Raw genomic sequence first — 25,120 nt, forward strand, 5'->3', positions numbered from 1 at the left:
AATGTCTGTCAATTCTGTTTCCGGACATCGCGGAATGAAATCTGGGATCGCTAGCAGTAGATATATGGGACAATATCGAATTTTCCTTGCTTCGCGTTTATGGAAGAGCACGCGAACGGTGGAAACGCGTTCACACTTTTCCTTAGATATACTTCATCCATGGATCTTTATTCGGAAAAGCTTTTTCGTAATTGCTTATACCAGCACGTCCGAGTTTGTAATCACTCTGCGGTAAATACCCCCTAAAAGGCCCTGCCCTTTCGAGCTCACGTGCTAGGGTTCCAATTCGAATTTTGTGCTTGCTTTTTAAAAAAAATGTCTCATTAATAAAAGCATATCTCCTGGTCGGAGCAGCCGCAAATGCGCAGCTGTCAGTAGCGGGCCCGTCGCTGACGGCCCACACTGAAGCGGCTACCCCATGTTACACGTCCGCCCCTTGCTTTCGAGGGTGAATAGCTGGCGGTTAAAAAAACTCAGTTTCGCTTAAGGGCGAAGCAATGAATGCGATACCAACAAATTGTATTGTTAAGCGAAGTAAGGCTAGCAGCTAACTATTTTGGATCCGATCTCGCGTAACTCAACAAAACACTGGTTTAAGGGAATATGGCCGCTCCAGGAACCGAAGCATTTTTTTGCTCTGAGATCTCTAAACGCGAAGTAAGCGTTGAGAGCACAGCAAGTTTACGAGCCGTCTCCTCATGCCTCGAGATAGCGCGCGCGCAAGCGACTGCGGCCTTCGAACGATGCGGTCCCCTCCCCCCCCCCCCTCCGCTCCCCTGGCGTCCTTTCATGCTCCTTACGAAAGACGGGTGGGGCGTTTCCTCTCTGTTTGATGAGCAATCGACGGCAGGCCCGCACACGGGAAGATGTTATCTCATGCGCTGTCCGTGCGACGGAGACAGACGGCCGGCTAGTTTAATCTCCGCTTCAGCCGCGTTCGTCGCCAGCGCTCGCGAGCTTTTACCCGCGGCTAGAATGCGCGTGGTGATGTTATTAATTTGGTCTTTATACAGAAAATTACGGCAATAGCGACGGCAAAAATCCGTGGCGAGTGTCCATACAATTGTTATCACAATAAACATTTTAAAAAAGTTGAGGAGCCATTTCACTCTGTGAAGTGGATGATAAGCGAAGCTGTTTCGCGCATGGCAAAGAGGTGACATGGTGGAGGACAGTTTGGTATGTAAGGCCAGGTTGTTAACGTTCAATACGCAATATTAATGCGAAAGCCTCAGATGCTTTATCAAACACGAAAATTGACCGTCGGCGGCGTAAATCGATTGATGCAAAAAATAATCATCATGTGATGCCGCCATCATCACGTCGTAGATCGTCAAAACTTGTGACGTCATCATAGCGTCATATATCGTGATGTCACGTGATGACGCCATCACGACATCGTCGCTTTACACTGCTTCCGTAATCGGTGCGCCGATCATGGAGCTAGCGCAAAACCAGGTGAGGTGCAGAAAGCATGCGGAGAAGGAGGGGGAGGATCAACCCGTCGATCGAGAAGAAAAATAATCAGGCTTTCGCCTTGGAGTTTTCTTAGGGGAATGCATTAGAGATAGTTTGGCTCTTTGGCATTGAGGCACTGCTGTACATCACGGTGTTTGTCTACAATGTCTGCTGATAACCACATAGATGCATTTAGAGTTATTTCATAAAGTGCAATTTTATTGATCTGGTATTCTGTTTATTTGCTAGTGTCGAAAATAATCGCCGAAGAGGTTAATCCAGAACACTCAACTGCATGAGCCTTTACTTTTCATTAGCGAGTGAAATATGGAGTACTCCTGAGATGATTTTTTCCATGAGATTTGCAATGAATCGAAATATTTCTAGCCTTCATAAGAGCCCCATAGTAATATTCCGGTGCTTGAATGTTATTGCAATATGCTTCTGTAGTGCACTCAGGCCAGGATGTAAAATTCGCTGCTCCAGTGTGCTCCGAGATGCAAAATTATCTGCTCCAAAGTGCTCCAAGATGAAAATTTTGCTGCTCCAAAGTGCTCCAAAACGGAAATTTCGCTGCTCCAAAAATTGCTCCAAATCAGAAGTCCTCGGTAGCATCACTGTACACCGAAGGAAAAAATGCATAAAGGAAGCAAGCACCGATACCTGCTTTTTGCGATACTGCTTCCAAGCGGACTGCTTCCGTCGCAGGCCTTAAATCTAGCTTACAACATTATCAAAATATCTACTGTGGGCTCGGGGCCAGTGGTCGGCCAAAGCCCTCAGAGAACACATAGGCGACAAGAAAAACGCGTTTAATTTACGGAGGCCCTGCAACGACTGATCGGTCTTTAGCGGCAGGGCGAGCGCGAGCCCCGGGCGTCATCATGCCCAGCCTCATCATGGTTCTTTTTTTTAACACGAAAGTGTTTTATGCCGGGGTCCACCAAGTACATCCGTCACGGATATGACGTTGATATAATAGACGCCAACGGGTGAGAAAGAAAAAATCCAAGAAAAAGATACCCCGCTGGGAATCGAACCCACGACGTTGCGGCCGCGACGGCAAGCGCCAGACGCTCTACCGACTAAGCTAACTCGCGAGATGCTAGACACGGCGCGAACGCGCCTTATATCTTTCACACATTCTCTTTCGCGGCGGGCGAAGCGGGGAGGTGCCGCCGTCTGTGAGATGTGAAAAGAAGTAATGCTTCACGATCGACACTTACTAGCGCTTACTCCAAGATTGCGCGCGATATTGGAGGCCATGGTTAAAGCGTCTCGATACCAGAGAGGTAGACTGGCCGCGCTGGCGTCGCCGAGGCACCCTTGACGCAGTTACGTTCTTTGCCTTTGGCTTCCTGTTAGCGTACGTCGGCTCATCGGAGTAGTGCAGCTTCCACGTGCACCAACGGGATTTCTCCGCCGCCGACTGCTTCAATTGCGAGAGCACCGACTAACAAAACCGCTGCAATATGCGTTGCAGAAAGCACGCGATTTCGACGGGCGAATGTCGTGCCTTGGTGGAGCGAGAGCAGCGCCTGTGAGACAGAGGCCAGCGGGACGCACGCGTTTGCGGCTCAGGCTACGAACCTCTACCACCCCTGTTGCTGAAGCGCAGTGTGTGTTATGTATGCACGAGCACAGGCGTCGGCTACCCATTACAAGAAAGCGCACACCGTGCCGTTTCTCTCCTTAATTGACGACGCGTTGAAGAAGTGCATACCGGGTACAGTGTTGATTATGAGCTTGTTGATAACATCCTTACGCGGGATTCACGATTCGCTGTGTCCAAATATATGTTCACACCGTCAGCTACCACAACAGTTTAATCATGATCATGGGCGTTATTCGTCGCGATAGAGACATGCTGTCAACATGGGTGCATCCACGTCAAAACGGTGCTATAGCTGCCAAACACGAATAGACATTGTATAAGCTCTCATATATCACTACACAATAAGCACTACTTCTGTGAAGACACGTTTCACTTTCGTGTTATACCGATTCCTATGACGGAGGGATCAGCCATGTTTTTTTCTTCTCCTTCGCTAGCGTGCCCATACTATACAGCCCACAAATTTCGAAGTATAGTAGGTTTCTAGCACATGCGGATCTCTTGCAGAGGCATCGTTTTTCTAAGTGCTCTAATAAAGGCGGCGCAAATCTACAGCAAAAAAAAAAACCCGCATTTCCCCGAAGGGGAGTATGAGGAAGTGCGAAGCACGGGGTGATGCTATGAGGGGGCGCGCGTGACTAAACTGCAGAGCCGAGCGAAGGAGACGGCAGCGAGAGAGCACGCGCCAGCCGACCCACGGAGGTCTGGCCGTTTTTAAGTGCAAAGCACGTTTACTGATGATGATGATCTGTCTTCCGAACTCGTTCCAAAGAACCCGCAACGCGTTCAACTTGTTGGCGGCGTTGCGCACGCCCGAGATGGGGCTCAGGTTGTTGTCGAACCACAGTCGATCGCACACCGCGCAGCTATATCCGAAGCTGCGGTCCAGGCCGATCGAATTCGAGGGCCCGCGCTCGCTCACGCATCGCGCGTCCCCGCGCCAGATCGGCTTCGGGGTGCTCGGCTCGCTTCGCACGCTTTCGTTCGGCGTCTCGCCGCCGGCCTTCATCACCACAGGCAATGCGCGGGGCGCGCGCAGCCACGGAGCGGAGGGCGGAGCGCGCGCAGTCACGTGGGGCGTGACGTCGCTGCGCCGTTGCTACAGACGCTCCTCTCCGCTCCTCGCGCCGTTGCTATGGGACGGCGGATTCAGGGTCGCTTATAAAGTGCATTCGCACTTAAAAAGCCCATTTGAGAATCGATAGGCCCCGGCATTTACTTGGCCTCTCGTACACCTTGACCAGACATTTCCAAATCAGCGCGAGGTTAATAAAAGCGCAAAACCATTTTTTCCTCGCCACATGCAAGCTGCGCCAACAGCGCGGCAGCGTTTCTGGATGGATGGATGGATGCTATGAGCGTCCCCTTTATAACGGGGCGGTGACATGTCTGCCACCAGGCTCGAAGGATAAAAAAAGAAAAAAAAGAAAAAACTTCCTTGTTTCATGTTGTCCTAATGCCTTATCTACATTGATTAAATCTATGTTATTATAACAAAAAATATAAATTCACAGTCTATCTCTCTGCCTCTTAAGGCAGAATAACCTTTTTTCCCCCAATTATTTATTTTTGTACTTTATCTCTACTTTTCTGCCACCAATACTTTAACCGTCCCTTACTTATTTCTATCGCGGGCGTGTTCAGCTTTCCATTGTTGTCCCTAAAACCCAAGGCTTCATGTAGACTCGTGCCCACACGTATACCTGGGTGAATATCGCCACATTCAATCAGTACATGTTCCATCGTTTCCTTAGTTCCCCCGCAGCATGTACATAGTTCTTCTTCGTTACTGAATCTCGCTTTATAACTACGCGTTCTCAGGCAGCCCGACCTTGCTTCAAACAGTAAAGCGCTTCCCCTTGAATTATCATAAAACCTTTCCCTCCTTATTTCGTTTTTTCCTTTTCGGTAGTTACTCAGAGCCGGCTTCTTTTCCATCGCTGTCATCCAATAAGTCTTCTCCGCCTCTCTGACCTTCCGCTTAATGCTCTTTGTTGCCATATCGCCCGCACTGCCAGCCGTATATTTACTGGTGAGCCTCCTAGTTCTTTTTCTCCACTGCGTGTCAACGCTTTTTCTATACAAATACCTGAAAACCTTCTCTGCCCATCTACTCTTCTTCATTTTCCTCAGCCTCTCTTCGAATCTCATTTTGCTCTGCGCTTCCCTCACTTCAAAGCCTGTCCATCCCATATCACCCTTCACCGCCTCATTTGTCGTCTTCCCGTGAGCGCCCAAGGCGAGGCGGCCCACCGTCCTTTGATTTACATCCATTCCTGATTGCACCTCTGACTTCATGCACACCACTGAGTTCCCAAATGTAAGCCCCGGAACCATCACACCCTTCCACAGCCCTCGAAGCACCTCGTACCTATTGTATCCCCATAAAGCTCTGTGCTTCATAATTGCAGCATTCCTCTTTCCCTTTGCTACCGATGCTTCCTCTTGTACCTCCATATATCTATCCCAGAGCCATATATACCCTTCGGGAGAGTTTGGCGATTGTTTCATCTCGCCGCTCTCTGAGCCCCGCCCCAGCGCCGCCCTCTTCTCGTGACGTAAACCCTCTCTCCTCGCCGGCGGCGGCGGGCGGCAGTGGCGACAGTGCGGCGCGGAGTCCGGCGCCACCGCGACGGCGAGACGCCAGAGCGCCGCACCGCTGAGGAGCGCGCGTAGGTTACGAAGCTCTTGTGCGAAGCCGCGCGTATTCATGGCGACTGCTCCTCGCATTCAAGCGTGAATTTGTTGCGTGCGTTGGGCTGCTGTTGCGCGGTTGGCTGTTCAAACAGCAGCGCGCAGGGTTTCCGCATTTTTAGGCTTCAGAAGGAAAAGAAGCGACGACGCCTTTGGATCAGAAACATCAGACGCAGCGAATGGACCCCCACCGACTGCTCCGTGCTATGCGAGATACGTACTTGAGTATTTAGCTTGAATATTGCTGGTATTATAAACAGCGTACCATTAACACAAACTTATTATTTGTTGTGCACTGGGGCCCTCTCAGGCGCACGAACTTTAAAAATAATTTTGTCACGCTGAAAATAAAGAGTTTTATGGTTCGCGTTTCGATCGCTTGGGCAGACTGAAATTTTGCAGCGATCACGCTATAAGTGTCAAGCGTGATGTGTTGCGTTTACGTAATTTATCTTGCGTTCTGAGTACGAGCTTGGGATGTTACCGTGATGTTGTGAGGGGAAGATTTATTTCGATATCGCAGGTTAGTCCCGCCGCGCGTCAGCTGCGGCGGTTACCTGGCATGTGTTGTACGTTATGTGGTCTGCGTTTCTGTGGCTGTCAGCCTATGGTGTCATTTACCGCTGTGTTGCCGCTTGTGTACTTGCTACCAGTTTCACGTATAATTCGCGCATGTAAATTAATCTGTGCCTCTGTGCTAAGCGAACGGGCCTTGCGCTTTTTAGTCATGCACGTATTGTGCACGATGTTTGTGCTCGTGCAGGAAGCTCTTCCACTATAGCAAGGGGCCCTTATGTGCTCGATGAAATTTCGTGATTAGGAAGTATAGAGCGCGAAGAAGTTGAGCAGAAAAATGATTTTGTAAAGTAAACCAACAGGCTATCATACTAGCCGCTATCATACTAGCCCGCTATCACACTAGCCGAACGAGGTATTTTTTCATTTAACACGCGCCTACTGGGGGCCCTGCACCTGCTCTGACGAAAACCTTAGATGCCTCAGCAAACGCGAAAATTGACCGCCGGCGTCCGCGGCGTCGGCGTCGTCAACACGAGGGATGTCAAAAATCATCACGTAATGACGTGACCATACGACCAAAGATTGTGACGTCATCATGACGTCGAATAACGTGACTTCACGCGATGACGTCAGCACATGACCAGATGTGGTGTAGGAAGATTGCAGTGCCTCCGATCTTGGAGGCAGTGCAAAACGATGTTAGGTCACAAAGCTTTCGAGGGGGGGGGGGGTGCGTGCTGAGGAACAGTAGATTAACTGAAGAAAAGGAAGACGGCTTTCGCCTTCGAGTTGTCTTAGGCGAATGCATAAGGGACCCTGTGAGTTTTTTTTTCTCTCTTATTAGAGAGTTTTAGTGCCGGGGACTCCAAGCCGCTTCCTTATTCACCCTCTTACGTTCCCTTGTACTCTCAGCCGCACCCATAGACTATACAAAGCAACGTAAGGGGCTTACGTACGCAAGGCACTTTGGGGTCCCGGCACTAAAATTCTCTAAGAGGGAATTTTAGGGCTCGAGATCCCCAAACCGCTTGTGTACGCCCGCTTTTGCGCTTTTGTGGCCTTAATACATTTACGTGCGCTGTTATCTCTGTTTCTTTTAAAAGCAGAGCTGTTTAAGCTTGGAGAATCCCCGTTAGTGGCGAATAAAAATTGTCATCATCATGAACCGGCACGCAATCTTTATCTTCTGTTTTGCTGCCAGAACACGTACACAGATTTTTCCAGCGTGGTATGCAATGATTCTCACGTAACACTTGTCACGTGACATGTTCCAAAAATCACACCTGTTATATATGCTCGTCACAGAGTCACATCACGCAATACCAATTTTTGGTGTATTTCAATCTGGCGGAACGGCCGCCATCGCACCATGAGCGTGGCACGTAAGTCATGCTGTACATGACACGTGTGTCATGATATTCACATTAACTCCCGTTATTTATGTTCGTCACACAGTCATGTCGCGCACTGCCAATTTTGGTGTATATGAAGCAAGCGAAACGGCCGCCAGCGCTCCATGAGTGTGGCACGTAAGTCATGCTGTGCATGACACGCGTGTCATCATTTTCACAATAACTCCCGTTATTTATGTTCGTCATACAGTGATGTCGCGCACTACCACTTTTGGTGTATATAAAGCTAGCGCAACGGCCGCCAGCGCACCATGAGCGTAGCACGTAAGTCATCTTATACATGACACGTGTGTCATGATTTTTCGTATTAACTCCCGTTATTTATGTTCGTCACACAGTCATGTCGCGCAATACCAATTTTGGTGTATATCAAACTAGCGAAACGCCCGCCAGCTCACCATGAGCGTGGCACGTAAGTTGTGCTGTACATGACATAATAACTCCTGTTATTTATGTTCGCCATACACTCTTGTCAAGCCATACCAATTTTGGTATATATCAAATTAACGAAACGGCCGCAAGAGCACCAAGACTGTGGCATGTAAATCATGCTGTACATGACATGCATGTCATGATTTTCATGTTATGACCAGTCATTTACGTTTGTCATACAGTCACATTATGCCATACCAATTTTGGTATACACCCCATGAACGAAACGGCCAGAAAAGCACAAATTCGTAGGCGGCTAGATAGGTAGATAGACAGATAGATACGCTCAAAGTCGCAGAAGTTCGCTAAGAAATGCTTCGCATTTAAAAAAAAACAAGATAGACGCAAACCCACAGGTCTTCATAGCTCGAAAAGTCACCGATGATCACGATACTCCTTCATGCGAATTCTGAGCGCAGCTTTGTGTTGAGGCAACGCGAACTATGTTTGAATTTCTGGCTATCCGCATTGGAACATTCGTTGCATATTGCCACAGAAACTGCCAGTGCTCGAGTGCTACGCACGCCACTCTGTGTATTGCAGGCGTCATCGATATCCCCGTCACGACAAGCGAGACAGTAGCACCGCAGCCACCAGCCCTGCATGCGCACGAGCTCCGACCGAAGGGCGAGCACGCATGACGGAGGAAGAAAGCGATGTTAGAGGCCAGTGGCTCGTGATATCGACAGAATCCACGTTCGCTGTCTTTCGTCCTCGTTCGCTGTATCGGTTACGCCGACTACGCCATCGGCGATGCCGAACAGCGCAGGAACAGACGCCTAAGAGCTGTGCTCTAAAAGCACAGCGCGTATCGAAGAACATCGTGGACTCGAATCGGCGTGCACAACTCAGTATCACGACGGTTTGGACACGCCTAATTCACTCCATATTCTTCATTAACTTTGTATAACAATGTTCTTGCACAATTTCGCTTTTGCAATTTGTTTAGGAGCGCTAGACTTCACGAATGAACAGCGCGTACATAGCCTCAGCCGTGCGCCCGTCGCGCGGAAAGACTATATATGGCGGACGCCGCCGGAGCGGAGGCGTGGCGGTGACGCGAACAGCGTCATCGCCGCGCCGCGACGTCACTGCCCCGCCCATTCGCCAGACTCTCCCCATCGACGGCTCTGATCTATCCCAAGAAAGAGCGCCGCGGTGCGGAGAAAAGAGCGCGCCACGCCCACCTCGGTAAATACGCTCTCTCCGTGCGATTGGGACGGCCGGAGAAAAACCCGCCGCGCGTCCGCCATCTCGGAGGCCATGAACAGACACACAACCCACGCAACCAACACGCAACGCATTCCAATAGACGAGGAGACAGAGAGGAAAACAGAAGCGGCACGCCACCCCGGCGTCGTTGTGGCGCGTTGCCTCGCCTCCGTCGTCGAGCTAACGCGCCACAACGGCGCCAAAGGGCAAGCGCGCGATATGTATGGCGTAAACGGCGGCGCCGCCAATCGAAACGCGCTTCAGGAGAGTCCCGTGACTCCAGTCGAATTGCGAACTCTCTTTCTCTGCCTGTACCTTCCAAAAGGGGTCAAATGGACACCCGAAGAGAGTCACGCGGCCGTGACCCTCTTTTGACTCTTTTTTTTCTTAGAGTGTAGGAGGCAGCCATCTTTGATTGAGGGCTGTGGGTCAAGTGTGACGAACATTTACAATGGGCACCCTTCAATGGAGCCGAGGACGCGGTGGAGATCTGATGTAACGCCTCAGTCTCGCCGGCATCGGCCGCCGGGGATACGAAGAAAATGCGACGCTCACACGTTTCCAAGGAAGGTTCCTGGGGGGCAGCCATAATCCCTTCTGGGACGTTGTAAATATCGCCACGCGCGGTTTTTTCATAATTTTATGTAACCAGTTCGTTCCACGTATAACCACTGCCTTGCGCAAACCACCCCCGAGTGTCTTGGAACCTTCCAGATTATTTTAGAATCTTCTGATAAGTATGAACGCGCAACGAGAACAGTAGAGTTAATTCTGGAACTAACGCGGCAACCAAAGATAAAGCTGGAATCTTCGATGCCACAGGTATAAAATACCGACGCGCTATACTGCTGATCATATTACCGACGACCGACAACACTGCTCACCGCTATCGGTGTACTATATGGTGTAGGCAGGGCTGGGCAAAGATACTTTGAAATTGTATCGCGATACGATACAAGATACTCAGGCAAGAAGTATTGCAGATACAGATACAAGATACTGCCGCAATAATTGTATCCGATACGATACTTGGCAATTGTATCTTAAGATACTTCGATACATTCTCAAATTTGTTATTATAGATCCATATAATGTAGCAGCAAACGCCTATACACGAAAATGTCTGCTTGAAAATGTCTTAATTGTGACCTATTTTATTTCACTTTAATGAAATGTCTGTTAGTATCTCAAAAGTTTTGCCTCTAAAGTACATTAGTTTCTCTCCAAAACAACTTATCGGGGCTTGTTTTAGCTTCTTCAAAGGACAGCTCTTTAACACTTCGCTGACCGCGGTGCTTGTTTGACATTTTTGCAATTGATGGGAGTCGCTGTTCAGCTTGCCGACCAGCTAGCGGGTCGCCATATAATCATAATAACGTCAATAAGAAGCCTTCGCACGAAGGTGCAAATACCGGTATGGACTTTTACACAGTTTGCACAACTCTGTAAACTGTGCACAACTGTGTTTTAAGACAGTTTGCACAATACCGTATATCCGGACAGGTGTACAGCAGCAACAACGCTGGTAGCGACATTTTCTTTTTTTTGGAGGAGAGGGGTGGGGAACGGATGGTGTATACGGGGTTTGAGACCGTTCGCTAGCGGCCCGGCCGGCACACATGACCGTCTCCGTCCTACTTGTTTTTATTTACTAAATCAGTATGTTCGTGAGCTACACAGACATGACTGGTCTCAAGCATTTCTTTCGTGAGGAACATGTGGTCACCGTGTGCCGAAACATAGCCGTGGAACAAAATCTCTATATTTCAATCCGCGTCCAGATTTCACTCGTTGTATGCATCGGTAACGATGTTTCTCGAATCCTGACTCCAATTCCCCTTCAGAAATGACCTATATATGAGATATGGGAAAGGCTTCCTTTCAAATGGCAATGTCATTTTGTTGAAACTCTCTCCGACCCCACCATCTTCACTGTCCCGGCCCTTGGAGCTAAACTTCGTGACTGCGGCCCGCCTGCTAAAAGCTGAGTTTAAGACCCCTCATGTATACGTAGATGACGTAAGGTTGCATTGAATTTCCATGTTCTACTTAGCTGCTGGCTTACGGGATTATTGTTGAAACACTCTTTAACGTGCAACCTTTTAGCAATTTTTCTTCAACGAGAGAACATGTGCAACACAGAAATGTTTCAGACGTATTGTATAATTGCACAAAGCGTCGCAGGACACCGCCGCTATTCGCGGTATTGCCGCCTATAGCTCCCATTAGGTCATCATCATCATCATCATCAGCCCGTCTACGCCCACTGCAGGGCAAAGGCCTCTCCCATGTTCCGCCAATCAACCCTGTCCTGTGTTCATTAAGGGTAACTGACTGGATTCCAAGAGAGGGCAAACGCGTGAGGGGAAGACAGAAAATTAGGTGGGTAGATGAGATTAAGAAGTTTGCGGGTATAACGTGGCAACAGAAAGCTCCCATTAGGTAGCGATTAGTAATACGAAAAATATTTAAGAAGGCCTAAAACAGGAAAACGAATATAAGTAAAATAGAGATGTGGTTTTGTGTCAAACATTCACATTGAATGAGTAAAGAAACACAATAAGACGGCGCCCTTAAAAGCTATGAGCATGAAGTATCGTCAACTTACCTATTGACACAATAGAAAATTCAGTACCTATGGAAAACTGCCTGAAACGGCTCGTTCGGACACTCATGAGCAAAACGGAGCATTCAATAAAACAACGTTTCTCGAATTACCTTCCTAACATCTTTAAGATGGCTCCTAATAATTTTCATTATTATAATGCAAACTCAATTTCGCTATTTTCTTAAGCGGTAAGCAGAATCTTTTGTACTGTATACTAAAGGCACGCCCACATAATAATATATTGGTTTTCAAAATCGCCTTGGCAATGTGCAAATGTGTAAACAGTAGTAGAAATAAAGCAGACAGTTTGAAGAATAAAGCAGAAATCTTATTTTGGAAGCGTGTTACAAAAGACACTGCAGTGACCAGACCGGAAAAACAGCGCAGAGACCTAGGTAATGTGTGTGATGCAAAATGACAGCCAAGAAAGCACTTGCGCTAATAATCACATTATGATTTCATACATTCTTTGGATCAGTGTAGATGGAAGTGAAAATACAGTACGCTAAGATATTTTTTGTTAGGTAAACATTTGCTCTATTAGATCTAGCATCAGTACCAATGGTGCTAAAGTTGTTAGAATCTTATTTGCATATAAGTTAATTCATTGCATGCAAGTCAAACTTACATCCACGAGATCTTTCAAATCGCTGGTATGTAAAATCCACGCGACACAAAGCAACCCCATTCTTGCACGCATCACATTTCGTTACGGAGCAAGACGCAAGAGAATCTTCAATAACGACACTGTAACAACATAAGAATTTGCGCGATAGACGCCGCACGCAGTGGAGTACGCGGCGCAGGACAGTCGCTAAGAGCAGGTGTCGCAGTATTGGCGCAACTAAAATGAAAAGAAATCGAGAAAACAAAAGGTACGTGGGTTGGGCGTAGACGTCCGCGTGTTTGTCTTCCTTATCTTCTACCCTCACTGGATGACTCTGGCGGAAGAATAAAGTAACGTCACTGTCCTTACACTATTCAGATGGCTTATTGGCACCAGTACCAGCTTGAGAAGCGGAGCTTGGCCAGCGATTATTGTTTCGCACGGTTGTGTTGCGATAGAAGTATCTTGTATCTTAAGATACACGATACATTATCAAATGTATCAGAAATACAGATACAGATACTCGTCTTTCGAGACGTATCGCGATACAGATACAAGATACCCATAGAGTATCTAAGATAGTATCTAAGATACATGTATTTTCGATACTGCCCAGCACTGGGTGTAGGTATACATGTACTATACAGCTGGCACCAAGGAGGTTTAAAAAAAATTCTCACTGGAGTGGAAGCTCTCGCAACGCCTTGCCAGCAAAAGTGAAGCCAGCTTTTGCCCACCAAAGAGCTCGGAAACATGCTCTCTTCTGGTGGTGCCTACTTAGAGATGAAATGGCTTTGATCTGTTGGTGTAAATACTACATTAACTATAAAATAAAAGACCGTTGTTGCCGACAAAAGTAACCCTTCGAGAGGAGTATTGGCGAATGATCTCCAATAAAGTTTGCCATTACTTTGAGGCCTATTTAAGAAAACTTGTAACACAAAGACACACTTGGAGCAGTATCTGACCCGTAAAAGTTGCCATATTAAGCTTGTCTACCGTGTGACAAAAACGCTCGCTTTCTTCGCTAAACGCGGATGGTTCGTCGTGTCCCTACTAAGATGGCGAGGGCATCTGCCATCTTTTGGTGGGCACGGCTTCACTCTTGCGCAATAATCGCCACTCCAGCAATTTCTTTTTAACCTCCTTGGCTGGCACCCGTCGTGCTGGAAGCACCCGCGTTAGCAGTGCTGCTGCGCAAGTCCGCAAAACATACCTAGGCACACACAAACCGCGGACAAGTTTTCATTGAGCGGCGGTGCACAAACGCAGTAGCAACACATATTCAGGAACGCCGGCGAAGAAGAGCGGCGCCGTGCCTGTACTGGCTCCTTACCGACGGCGTCGCTAGGCCTTTTCAAGGAGCACGGCAATGCGATGAACGACAGCTGGCGACCACAGAATGCATCTTCTGTGCAATTTTCGTCGTCGTTATTTTAGACACAAATGAAAAAATTTTCAGTGGCTTAGCTCGGCTATGTCAGGATATACGTAGCGTTAGCAAAGGTTCAGCTGATTATTCTTAGCTTTCCAGGTTGTCTAGGGTTATTAGCCTTCTGTTCATTCGTCGTACGCTGCACCGCTAATTGCCAGGCAACTACTTCGGCATCCGATGAGATAAGCTTCTCGGCTCTTCTGCGCCGTCGAGCAGCATTTGTGCTCTCCTTTTCCATGGCGTTACCCACCTGCAAACGCCAGTCAGAGGCGCTATCAAGCGGCCCCAGCGCAATGTCAGACGGCGACTGCACAGCGAAGGCGAATAGCTGCGCGCGCGCCGGCGCCACTTTGTATACGACGTCACTCCTCTCAAGTTCGGCGCAGACCAGCGGCGGTGGCGGAGTGCGCGCGCGCGCCGGCGCCAGCATGTCTTCCGCGCCTACGACGCCACTCCGCCCGAACTCACAGACCAGCAGCAGCGAGCCGCGCGCGGCGCTTTCGGATAGCGCGTGAGATGCCAGCTCCAGGGACAGCTGTGTGACATCACTGATCCTCGCGCATGCACAGCACGGCTCATGACGCTCCACGCGAAATCGGCTGCGGCTAGGCAAGTGTAGCTAACGCTACAAAATACGTGTACGCTATTCGCGGCGTCCTACGGAGCGATGTACTACATGCTTACAACGAACGAGACGCCTCGCCGCTCGCAGGCCCGGTTTTCACCGTGCTCGTACTCGCAATGCGCCGGCGGTCGCACGTTGGTTCCGTCTGCCTCGTATCGGTGCTCGCCTTCGCGCTAGATCTTTTAGAGCGGTTGCCGCATGGAGCGAAATACACTTTTTTCTGTGAAACAAACTCTATGCCACGCTTGTTTCACCTGCTCCGGCGACGCACTCACACCGGCCGCTGGCCGGCTCGGCAGTGGCGTAGCCAGGGGGTGGCACACCAGGCCCGTGTCCCCCCCCCCTCCCCGAATTTTTTTCTCCCATGTGATACAGAGCACAAAACGACACTCGATCACATTTGCCTGCCTGGACCCCATGTCGGATCAAGGGCGTGCCCCCCAGAAAAATATTTCTGCCTACGCCACTGCGGCCTGGTGCCGACGACGTATATACCGCAACCTTTTTCTTATCGCTGGGAAGTTGTAGCCGATGACTCTCCGGAAAGAAACCACGGACGATCACAGCAGCGCTGGCAGTTTTCTTTGTAGCTCTCCGCGATTCGGCACAGAAGCAAGTCATCCGCGGCATCCAGGCTCGGAGGCTTGCGCTCGTACGTGCACAGCCGCTCGATGATATATAATAAACACGTCAGATCCAGCCGCTGTGCGCGGTCGTACGCCGGCGCGAGTTCAACTTGCCATCGGTGCATAACCAGATATATCCAGCGCAAGTTTCTTACACTCGCCTGCCTCCAAGGTCACTGACAACACACGCCAACGATTTGCAAAATCTGCAAGACGCCTTAACAGCAAGGTTTTTTTTTTCTTCAAGCAAGCCCTTTCCCTCACAGAGTGCTTTTCTCGCTCGTTGTGCTTCTGCAGCTCCCACTTCCAGTGAAAGTGCGCAGGCTGAGGGTCAACCATGAGGCGCGACAACGCCATACCAATCTTTAAAAAAATCACAGCATATCCACGGGGTGAATGATGATGAGTGGGGCGAAGATACGGAGGGAATCATCTGTAAACCGTGAAACTCTTCCGTGAAATGCGCCCAGTACATAATATAAAGAGTGTGAAACATCGTGTATATATTAAACATCAAACTTTTATTGTACTGTTGGTTTACGTGGTCCCTTCATTATCACTTGTGATCGGTGAAATGCAAGGAAGAAGTCCGCTCCCGAGCGAAAGAGCGCCAAGAGCGACCGCATTCCCCGCTCGCCCTGTGCGAATTAAAGGCAAGGCTAGAGGGAAGACAGGACGCGCGTTCCACGACGCGAGGTCGGTAGCATGCCCAACGAAAGCCAACGGAACGCGATCGTGCAAGTGCTCCGGCTTCGCATCGCCTCATGGTTCCATTTAGCGTCCCAAAACCAAACATATTGCTCAAGGTGTGCCTTGCGTTTTTCGTAGAAATAATTTCTTTATCATGTACATTAAGACGAAAAGTTGAAAGCTCACTAGAGTGTATCGCCCGCAAAGTATGTCTTTTAGTGTGATTTAACTCTCGTACGGCAGGGTCCTCGCGCCGTTGCCGGTCCACCTCGCCCGTTGACGATCGGGCGAGGTGGCTACATGCAACTACTACTACTACACTTTAAGAAAAACATCAGGCGTTCTTTCGTTCTGCTTTTACAAAACATCTGGCGTCTTTCGTTGGTTTATTTCATCAATCAACGGCGTTTTGAACAAAATTTTTATTCTTTAATCACGCACAGGAGAAATCTCACCAGGCACTACCTTGGAGGTAAACAATGGCTGCTAATGGCAATGAGAGACAGAAGAAGTCGGCTTTTAGCTAACACTTACACTTCTACTTCTACTAACGTTTCCTACTGGAACATGCCAATGGCTGCTAATGGGGAATGAGAGACAGAAGAATTCGGCTTTTAGTTAACGCGCACGCTGCGAATTTTTTATTGTTCAACAACGCACAGGAGAAATCTCCCACCGGCACCACCTTGGAGGTCAAAGCGTAAGACTTGTTACTCACTACTACGACCACGACGACTACGAGGGACGAACGGGTGCCGCCTTAAGGAGCGTCGCCCCTAAAAAAAAAAGGGGGGGGGGAATTGTGATGTTCGCATACCTTCACTGCAGTAACTGGGAGCGGTACTCACCGGCGGACAAAAGCCGCCGAAGCAGGGAGCTTGAAGTCACGTGGTAATAAAACTCTCAAACGGTAGTTAAAGATCACGTGACAGAAAACTCCCCACGTAGTCAAATTGGATTGCGACATCCTTTTACTTTGTTCCTCAGAGGTGGTGGTGGAACTGCGTCATGTACCGCCTTTTACTCAAACTTGAGGTAGTAATTTTAAAAGCGAGGGAGTTTCAGAGGTAATGAGCCGCAAAAACCCTAATCTCGGCTAACTTTTGCTTACAGTGCAGCGTGTATTGCTTGTACTTTTAACTCTTTATTTCCTCGGCACAAGTTTGCCCGAATAAAGAGTTTCGCCTTGAACACGTCGACTGCTGCCTTCTTAAACGTCACGACCACGTGAGATTGCCGTTCTTTTTTCATTCATCGGAGCATGCCTTCAGCCACGGAAGCCACAAGTGACTCCGGATGCCCAGAATCCGACAGTCTTCAAATCTGTAAAGTTAGGCACTCTTTCATCGTGTGCTCGCATGAGCTTTTTAACGCATTAGATAAGTTAGTACAAAGGCTGACAGTGACGTCAGCCTTTGTACTCTCGTGCAAGTTGCTACAGTACGGGGAGGTGCTCCCTGCCGCAGCAGATAAACCACGCGTTACCCCTTCTCAAATACGCGCGAGTCGCATTCGCTTCTACATTGAGCCAAATATTGCCGCTTCTACTCGCTAGGATGTGTTCTGGCGCTTCTGTCGTCTCGAATACACCATTGCAGGGTGCCTATGCACCTTTCCATTGAAGGCTCCCTGGGTGCCGCCATAATCCCTTCTGGCCTGTTGTAAATACGCGTGACCTCCTAAAAATGCACTGCCGAGGCAGCGACGTCAGCGTACGTCAGCCTTTTTACGCCCGTGCAACAGTCCAGAAAGGAGGTGCCTCCTCTCTACCCTCCGAAAGGCCTTCGGGCACGTATGGTTGCGGTCATTGTTCGCTCGCCATCCAGCTGTGACGTAACCGAATCCACACCCGCCGTGCTGGTCGCACAGAATATCGATAACTGAGGTCAGGATTACGTACGCTTGCTCTAAACACGGGTGCTAGCGCACAAGACACTGACCAGATACCGGTGGAGGGGAATGACGGACCCCAGTCCCAGCCGAACGAGCACGGCATCTTGCGAATCATGTTGATGTGGCACTGGCCCCTCTGTTCCGGTGGCGGGCACAGCGGTTGCACGGGGGTCGTATTGCTGCTCACTCGCAACTCGTGCTTGCGCAAGGCGTACCGCAGCGGCGACTCGCAGCTCACCACGATGCTGTTGTTTCTCTGCATATGCGGGTCGACAAAAGAAACAATCAAACAGCAATTCTTTGATATAGTGTAAATGATTTCACACGACATTTCGCTCGTATACAGAGCCCCAGCGGTGGCGACATAATAATAATAATAATAATAATAATAATAATAATAATAATAATAATAATAATAATAATAATAATAATAATAATAATAATCGGCAGTTTTAGTATAGGGTACGCAAAGCTTTGCGTTAGCGATTGTCACCACTGCGCATGCGTCATACGTTATCCTCTTGGGCACCCACGTTAAGTGACGAAAATAGAGTATCGCACACAACGAGCACTATTTCTGGGCACCCTATCCTAAAACGGCGTAGTATTAATATTATTAAACGCAAGTGCTGCGTTTTCGGCTCAGCTTTGCGGTTTCGATTCCGGCCGCGGCGGTCGCATTTCGATGCAGGTGAAATGCTAGAGGCCCGTGTACATAGGCGTGCATGCGCACGAGGGGCGCAGGGGTCAAATCTGCCCCATGCGTGTACTCAGTCTGACCTGTACCGTGATTGCTTAAATAGCAGGGTTATGGCAACACAGGCTTTTCACGAATGGCGTCCGAAGGCCCCTGATGTCACTTTCCCAAGAGCGGTTCACTTCCCCTCTTTACTTCAAGGAAGCCAGGGACCAAAGGCTGACCATTGTGAGAAGGACGTCCTCATTTTTTGTTTTTCATCCATTGTGAAGCATGTTGTCCTTTTCACTCGACCAACGGGGGGGCGGGGGTGTACTTAGATTTAAGTTCACGTTAAAGAACCCCAAGTGGTCGAAATCTCCGGAGCCCACAAAATTTGTATTAATTTAGCTCACATTGAAAATACACGTAAACGGACACACCCTTTTTGTCTGAACGTTTATTCCGCTGTAACAGTTTTATTCAGCGCCATAATATTCAACTTTGAGCAACTTCGATGCAAAACAGAAATATCCGAAAGTTAACACTGCCATAATCTATCAGTATAGTTTATAAGTTATTGGGGAAGACATGACGTATCGTCTCGCTAAAGCGATCGAGTCAGTCGCGCTACTCAACATTTACGAACACGTGCTTACATAGCGTGTTACTAAAAAAAATCACAGTTTCGCCTCAAGGGCAAAGCAATTAATGCGATATCCACGAATTGGAATGTTATACGAAGTAAGGCTAGCTAACTCTTTTGGATCCGATCTCGCGTAAATCTGCATAACGCTGGTTAAAGCGAATGTGGCCGCTCCAGGAAGCGAAGCGCTTTTCGTGCTATCTGCTGTCTCAGGACAATGTAAGCTGTCAGAGCAGACCCCGTATACGAGCCGTCTAGGGATGTATATAGGGATAGGGCGCGCGCCAGCGCTCGCAACCGCGTCCTTATGATCAAAGCTCACAGTTGCCGCACGAGCAACGCAGCCCCCTCCCCTTTCCCACTCCCCCTCAATGGCGCCCCTTCGCGCTCCTTCGCCTGACGAAAGACAGGCGGGACGCCTCCTCTCTGCTTGTTCAGCCATTCAGGCCTCGCAGTGTTATCGCAGTGTTATCGCGTGTGCTCTTCGTGCGTCGGAGACGACCGGCTCTCTTCATCTCTGCTTCAGCCCAGTTCGTCCCCAGCGCTCGCGTGCTTTTACTAGCGCGTAGAGCATACGGTACGCGGGCAATGCTATCGATTTGGCCTTTATATGGAGCAAGACGGCAACGTCGACGGCAAAAACTCTCCGAGAGTGTCCATATAATTGCATTCGCAATAAAACGAAAATCTTGAAACCATCCCAGTTGGTCGTAGTGTTACACTCTGACCATCCGTCGGGTCGGCTTAGCATCACGTTCCACTGCTCAGCATGAGGTCACGGCATCGGACCCCAGTCGCGTCAGCTCAGACTCGCAGACAAAGAACGTTTGCACGCATCCCTGTCTTGTACGTCGTCTTTGCACGGAGACGGGCTGCAGGTGGAAGGGTCACTACTCTACTAGTGATAATAAAAGCACTGCAGGCTCACCCTAATCATGGTCGTCACGTCGACTTCGTAGCGGACGAACATGTTACTTGTGTTGAGTGCGTCGATACCGTTCAACGTCACCGTGCAGGCAGTGTCAATGCCGTGAGCCACAAGCTTTACATGGCGATTATCTGTTATGTACGTAGGAACTGCGAACGCGGCAATGTAATAAATAAATAAATAAATAAATAAATAAATAAATAAATAAATAAATAAATAAATAAATAAATAAATAAATAAATAATAGTGGGACACATCTGACAAGCGGTTCAGTGAAAACATGCAACTACGAAATAGCTTCAAGTATGTAACTTGGGACGTTCCATCTTCAGTGTCTGTTCTGATAACGTCAGTAATTCTCAAGAAGTGTAACTGTGTTCACTCGTGATTCTATGTATAGCGCGGCATAGCATTCTTTATTTTTTATTTTTTTGCACGTTGCCGGGTTTTGAAAAACAAATCATTTGACCACTGAAAGGTGCTGGAATATTAAAGCCAATGAGTGAGCGTACCTGACGAGCTCAGTGTACAGAACAAAGGTTCCTTCGTTATTCTAGCTCATATCAGGAGACAGATAATCCGCGTTAGTATACAATTTCAGGGCCAGGAAAATATGCGCAAGACTGGTAACCACTCGAAACAAGTGCTCAGCTTCTATATGTGTGCTGGAAAACTCGAGGACGCTTGAACTTCGCCTTCAAGAGTAGAGTAGAACGCGATCACGCAATTGGTCCCCGTGCGCATCGTCTTCCCAATTGCTAGCCTGGCTTCTGTTCTCGGTGGATGCCTCAACCGTGCCTCAAGGAAACAAACGTCTGTGCAAACTATACCAGAATGCCTACTGCAAATACAGTTGCGAAGTGGCCACTACGCCATAATTTTTCCTTATGCGAATAAGCGAAGAGCCCACTGCGCGTCCGTAAGGCAACACGCCAACCTACGCAGCTGCTCACTTTGTTGGTGCTTTTGCTAATGATGATCATTAAATATGTCTGAGCAGCATTTTAATGGGTGGCCATTAAAACTCTTTGCTCAATTCACGTGTTTTGACGCCTGGCGCGATTGTATACGTCTTTGCCACGCAATATTACATGCATTAAGGAGACTTCTCCCACTACGTGAAATTCATAATGTTTTTTTTTTTTTCCGAAGCAGTTTTGAGCAATGGTGTGGCTCTGTGATAGAACATCTGCCTGCCATGCAGGAGGCCTGGCTTCTATTCTCGTTCAAACGGAAGATTTTTATTATTAATTTTATTTGCATCTTTCTCGATTTTTCGCTCACGGACGACGACGCCGACGCCGACAGCGGAATTTCTGCGAAACGAGCTCTTTACCGCTATCGCGTTAAAAATTGTCGAAAGTTGACAGGTTGAGCAATGTTGGCTCTTTGATGGCGCAGTTTCATCATATACCAGCTAGCTATAAAATGGCTGACATCAAGGCGAGTACGAGCTGCAGCTCTGCAATACAGTACGCGCATTGGCATTTCGTTATTTTCGCCTGACCCAGTTTATAAGGTCTCCCCTCACACATGCAAGTACCGCTGTTTTCCTTAGGCATAATCATAATTTACATGTCCATGACAATTTATGATCACCATTTATTGTCCCTTTAAGGCATCGGCATTTAAAAAACCAGACCTCGAAAATTATTTCGCTTTTTAAAATTTTGAGGAAATCCTGCAAGATGTATGCTCTGGATTAGATTGGAAGTTATTGAGTCGTCTGTCTTTTCTTATTTTTATTTTACTCGTATTCTATATTTTACATTCTATGGCTAGTATATTCAACTATGTCATATATCAGTATTAGTGCTGTTAAGAATCGTTTAATTTATAATTGTGCCGTTACAAAACTAACTATGGTTTTCAAAGTTGTAAACTTCTGTGCATTTTCAAAGAACACCGCTGTAGCTCCTGGGCGTAACTTTGGGCGTAACTCTTGGCTAACCCCGTCAGGAGGTCAGTTGCCACCTTTAATCCTGATCACCCGGCAGCGCATTTTATAGGCCAAAAATGAATGAATGAATGAATGAATGAATGAATGAATGAATGAATGAATGAATGAATGAATGAATGAATGAATGAATGAATGAATGAATGAATTACACGGTCGCGATAAGTCAACGCTCTGTTTCGGATCAGTGACTTGCATGAAAATAAGCGTCTTTTTTCTTTCTTTTTTTGCATGGCTTGAGAATGCCTCCAGTGAAAACTTATTGAAAGTGTATAAAAAATTATAGATGCTTACCTACAAAGCTTCTGTAGAATTTCCAGCTCTCCCAGCCAACCCATTTGTACTCGACGTCACCGTAGCCGTAATACGGTTCGCCTATTACACCGGCCATACTGAGGTCCGTGTATATCCCTCCAGGCACAGTGCTGGGTACGGTGATAGCTGCGTATTAAAACAGACGTGAAGATCCACATATCTAGTACGTGACGGCAGTTACACATTCGTCAGTTGTTCCTGATTCCAGTGCTCTATGCCTATGGCCTGCAAAGTATTTCCGACGCCTCGATGAAGAACCAAGTGATTAACTTCCGTTTCGTTTTTTTTTCATTATTAGGTAGTGATCAGCGAACAGGTATCCGTTTGCGTGTATTTATGTATGTATGTATGTATGTATGTATGTATGTATGTATGTATGTATGTATGTATGTATGTATGTGTGTGTGTGTATGTATGTATGTATGTATGTATGTATGTATGTATGCATGCATGTATGTGTGTATGTGTGTGTATGTATGTATGTGTGTATGTATGTATGTATGTATGTATGTATGTATGTATGTATGTCTCGAACTATTACTGTAACGTGTTTTCTTAAACGATATCTACTATCTTACCCGTTTTCACAACCAAGCGAATGTAATGCAAATGTAAACGCGAATGCAAATGTAAGCGAGTGTACGCTAATTGTCCTACCACTCCCTAACAGAGATGGAGGGAGATTCATACCGCCTGATCTGGGCATATCGACATCCTTCTTCAATCCGGCATCCGCTAACGATACCACGACCAGCCACGATCATTCGGAACACGTCTACAAATACTACAAAGCGAAGCTCCAATTCGCACACAACAAAGGCTTCGCGACACGCATACATTATGCACAATGCATTTTGCCTCATGACAAGTCATCAAATTAACAATAAAAAACGACGTACGAGGACTTACATTGGCTATAGTGAGAAATGACCTACTTCAACGCAGTATTTTCATTGGTTGATAACAACTTTATTGGAGAGCAGTACTGAATAAAAAGTTTTAAAAATCATTTCATTCATTCCGTGCTAACGTTTCAGCAGATGGCACAAAGATAACTCTGTTAACATAATGTCGGTATATATGTTTTACCACGTTTATCATACTTTGTATATCTTCATATAACATTCCGATTACTATCATATTCGATAATTTCATATATAATATTATATCTGAACCCACATGTAAGTGTTACTCATTTAGCTTTACAACAGACATCTACATTTCCCCGAAGCACTAAAGCTGTTGCGCGTCTTTCTCAATGGTCTACGTAGTCACGGTACCGTCCCACTACCAAGAGAGAACCAAATCCAGCTGCCCTTTAATGCGCAATTAAGGTTCAAGAACCAGAAATGCAGGTGCTTTGGGGCAGAGGAGTCAGTAAGCTCCCCCCTCTCCACTCCACCGACGGAGGGGCGAACCTCGCCGTCTGGGTCGCCCCCTCTGACCAAATGGGAAAGCATTACCTCTAGCTAGGGGGAAATACTACGATATTACATGCAGGCATACCTAGAAAATGTGACACACTTACAGCCGTTGCTGTTGCTGACTGTCCAGCGTCCATTCAGTGAAAATTGTTCGAATCCCAGCGCATTATTCGCAAATATAAGGACGCACGATATCTGCACAAGGCTCGCCATAGCTACGATTCTTCGTCCTCCTCCTCGTTCGTTAGTTAATTAACCGATGATGATGACGATGATGGTTACCTACATAGCATGAAACAAACTGCGAGGTAAGGGGCAAGAATAGGGTCGCTGGACTTTCAGCTTGTAGTTCAAGCGAGGCAGTAACAATAACAAAAATTAAATAAAACATATGAAGGTGTGACTATTACTATACGTGTGTGAGAAGTCAGACCACAAATATGGGAGCTAAGCTTCAGAGTACTAAATGGAATACTGATTGCAGAACTTACAACGAAGAGAATTTTTGACAACGAAAATAGTGATGACAATCGTATATGCTTTGTTGCTCGGATAAAATTACGACATCGAACATGTTCGTGCTGCTAAAAGCTAGGCTTTTAGCAGGCTGGGCCCCTCTGCGAGGCTGGGCCCCTCTGCGTGGGAGCCCAGTATTCTACCACAGAGCCATGCCGTTGCTTGAAACTCCATTGCAAAGAGACCCTATGCAGGCTTCATGTCGGGAAGGAACCACATCAAGGTATGTAATATAACGTGGTAGAAGAGAAAAACAACAACCAGGCATCACACAACGCGAATTCTGTAACCATGCGTCACACAATGCGAATTGCGCAACGAGTGGCACAAAGGCACACAGAAAAATGAAGCAGAGGAAAAAAGTTCTGAAGTTTTCGACCGCGGATTCGAACCAGCAACCCCTCGCTCCCCAGCGCGCTGCGTTAGACAACTCAGACACACGCCATGTATGCGCCGGCGAAATAACGGCGAGCTATTTATATACACCATATACCGCTGTTGGTAAGCAAATCTCGGAGGAGCGTGAGCGTGTTTTCTATCACGCAACGCTCCTAATTTTCTTTCAATTTGAAAACTGCCCTTGAGTCGCGCACGACAAAGTGGCCCTTTTCTGTACCCACTCGTGATGTGGAAGAAAAAAAAAAAGAAGGAACACCGGGAACACCTTGCATCAGACGCCCCCAGTGGTAGGAGACGCAGAGGGTCACTCCACGCGCCGCAGTTTAAAGGAAGAAGAAATATCTAAGAGCGTCTAAATTCCAAATTTCCCCATTTATATTAAACGCTGGTTTCATCGCCAATCCCCCGTAGTGGGTAAGAGCCAAAAATTAAG

General features: G+C 47.7%; 2 protein-coding genes across 2 annotated transcripts in view; one reads left to right on the forward strand and one right to left on the reverse strand.

Moving 5' to 3' along the window:
• Positions 1 to 25,120, reverse strand: part of LOC119394783 (beta-mannosidase-like) — a 163,995-nt gene that overhangs the window by 62,182 nt on the left and 76,693 nt on the right. The window contains exon 4 of the mRNA XM_049415987.1: positions 17,874 to 18,082. Coding sequence (XP_049271944.1) covers positions 17,874 to 18,082 — 209 coding nt within the window. The remainder of the gene's footprint in view (positions 1 to 17,873; positions 18,083 to 25,120) is intronic.
• LOC119393937 (uncharacterized) overlaps positions 19,630 to 25,120 on the forward strand; it is a 635,915-nt gene continuing 630,424 nt past the window's right edge. Inside the window, exon 1 of the mRNA XM_049415566.1 lies at positions 19,630 to 19,634. The gene's annotated coding sequence lies outside the window, so the exon portion shown is untranslated. The remainder of the gene's footprint in view (positions 19,635 to 25,120) is intronic.

This window comes from Rhipicephalus sanguineus, chromosome 5 (assembly GCF_013339695.2).
Source record: "Rhipicephalus sanguineus isolate Rsan-2018 chromosome 5, BIME_Rsan_1.4, whole genome shotgun sequence".
Lineage (NCBI taxonomy): Eukaryota > Metazoa > Arthropoda > Arachnida > Ixodida > Ixodidae > Rhipicephalus > Rhipicephalus sanguineus.